The sequence below is a fragment of the Saprolegnia diclina genome (genome assembly GCF_000281045.1).
Source record: "Saprolegnia diclina VS20 unplaced genomic scaffold supercont1.2, whole genome shotgun sequence".
NCBI classification, from domain to species: Eukaryota; Oomycota; class Saprolegniomycetes; order Saprolegniales; family Saprolegniaceae; genus Saprolegnia; species Saprolegnia diclina.
Genome location: NW_008246069.1, coordinates 900,846 through 903,043, shown reverse-complemented (window position 1 = coordinate 903,043; position 2,198 = coordinate 900,846). Strand labels below are relative to the sequence as shown.

The following is a 2,198-nucleotide window of genomic DNA, read 5'->3' as shown; positions in this document are numbered from 1 at the left end:
CGAGACCCTGATTTCATGGCCTGGTGCATCGTTTGAGGACGCTGCGGCACTCGGCGTCGATATTTTGCTCCTGGTCGTTGGTTGCCTCGGCCACATTTTCCGTTCCGCCGGTTTGGCTGCTCGGCGCACAGCAGTGGCGAGCCAGTCGCGTCGATGAAAGCCGTCGCCGTGCTGCGGCCAGGCTGACGTCCGCTGCGCGCAAAGCATGTGGTGCTGGCTGGACCGCCTCAAATGCAGTTGCGACGTCGGTCGGAGCTGCGGCTACGATTGGACCAATGACCGAGGCAACAACGTTATATCTTCTCGGCCGTGTAGCGCGCGATGTGCTGCCAAGTGCTAATGTTTTGTTCTCGTTTTGGATTTCTTGAATAGCCTTGTTTGACAAGTCTGGACGTCAAAGCCAAGCCAAGTTAGTTATAGATGCAACTACACAATCTCCGTGGCTGTTACGAAAGGGCCCAACTGGAAAGGAAGGACCCGTGTCGCTCGCTCTGGCGGTGCACGCTTGTGGTGCGAAGCCGTCACAAAAATACGCTTCACCTGGGACGGTCCACCTATTTTCATCTTCGAACTTCGCACATTCAACAATTGCAGCAAGGTCGGACAGGTGTTGCAGGTCATGGGCGAGCCGACCACGCACTCATCTCGGGACACTGTCGGCACCGTCCATGGCGCTGCGATGCTCGTCGTGCCGATACGCATGTAATTATGCAGACGGGCACCTTGCAGAGCTCTGCCAGCCAGAACAAGTGGAGGACGATTTTCCTCGGGCTTGTAAAAGGCTTGGTGCAAAGGCTCCATTTGGCCACCCAGTTCTACCATCCAGAAGCGTGCCGTGTCGCTTCACCTTTGGAGGTGATTGGTGATCCCGCCATTCGCACATTTGCCAGCAAACCAACACACGCAATGCGAGGTTTCGTCGCTGCATGGACCGTCGCGGCCGTCGTCGCCAGCGAGTACCCGTCGTATACGCTTCCGTCGGTCGACATCAACGCACCGAGCGGTCTCGTGGCCCTTCTTCAAGCCAACGGCATTGCCGCCATCCGCAACATCCCGCAGTTTGCGTCGACCCGCCAGGCCTACATGGCTTCGGCCGCCGCTTGCCTCTCGTCGCCGGTGCCGCTCGCCGACCGCCTCTACAAGCAGCTCCGGGATCTCACAGAGAAACAGACATTTAGCACCAGTGTCCACGACGGCGTTTCCGAGGCGCTTCGAGCGCAGTGCCCGACGTACGCAGCTGCGTACGATGCCTACAGTACGCTCTTGGACGCAACCGCGCGCACGGTGGCCGTGGCCCTCGATGCGAATGCGACGGCGGCAGCGACGCCCCTTGCTGCCGTTGTCGCGGATGGCAAGCACCTCGACCACTTTCACGGCTACGCCAACCCATCGACCAACCAGACGATTTCAAAGAATGATGACGATTTGTCCCTCGAGATGCACACGGACAACGGTCTCTTCTTGCTCACGTCGGCGCCTCTCTTTTACGATCGCCAACCGGACGGCTCGGTCGTTGCGATTCCGGACCCGAACCCTGACGCAGGTCTCGTGATCGAACTCGCGGCCGAACACAATCGACGCGTCCGGCCGGTGCTACGCGACGACGAGCTTGTCATCATGGTCGGCCAGGGCTTGCGCGACTGGGGCAACTTTGGCCATGCGTTTCCCGCCGTCCTTCATGGGATGATTATGCCGCGCAATGCGCCGTCGTCGGTGCTGCGCGGTTTCTCGGGGCGCATGCTGCTGCTTCAGGGCCACGTGGAGATGGCCAACACGGGCATGACGTTTGATGCGTATGGCCAATCGATCGCGCGCCACTTGCGCAACGAAGACAGCGGCATTGCGTCGTTGGCGTGCCCCATCGGTCGCAGCCTTGTCGCCATGGACGGCGCGTGCACCGTGGGCATTTGGGCACCCGGCCCGTCTTGCTCCAAGACCAAGGACGAGTGCATGTTTCAGTGTAACAACGAACACACAGCCGACGACTGCAAGGCCGAAAAGTGCTGCGTCAAGCAGTCGGAGCAGCAAGGCATCGACTGCTGGATGGTGTGCACGCTTCCGTTCGCGAGCGATGTTTGCGCGGTCGCCGAGTGCGTTGGTCAAGCGCTCACGTGCAAAACGCCGGCCACCAAGGCACCGGCGCCAAGCCCGCAACCACAACCGCAACCTAACCCTAGTCCGAGCCCGCAACCTCAGCC

General features: G+C 60.4%; 1 protein-coding gene across 1 annotated transcript; it reads left to right on the top strand.

The window, feature by feature from the left end:
• Positions 1 to 906: 906 nt before the first annotated feature.
• On the top strand, positions 907 to 2,196 carry SDRG_00909 (hypothetical protein; the record flags this gene model as incomplete). The annotated part of the gene is made up of 2 exons (XM_008606414.1): positions 907 to 2,060; positions 2,105 to 2,196. The coding sequence occupies 2 exons, from the start codon at positions 907 to 909 to the stop codon at positions 2,169 to 2,171; spliced, it is 1,221 nt and encodes a 406-aa protein (XP_008604636.1). The 3' UTR covers positions 2,172 to 2,196.
• Between the last annotated feature and the right edge of the window lie 2 nt (positions 2,197 to 2,198).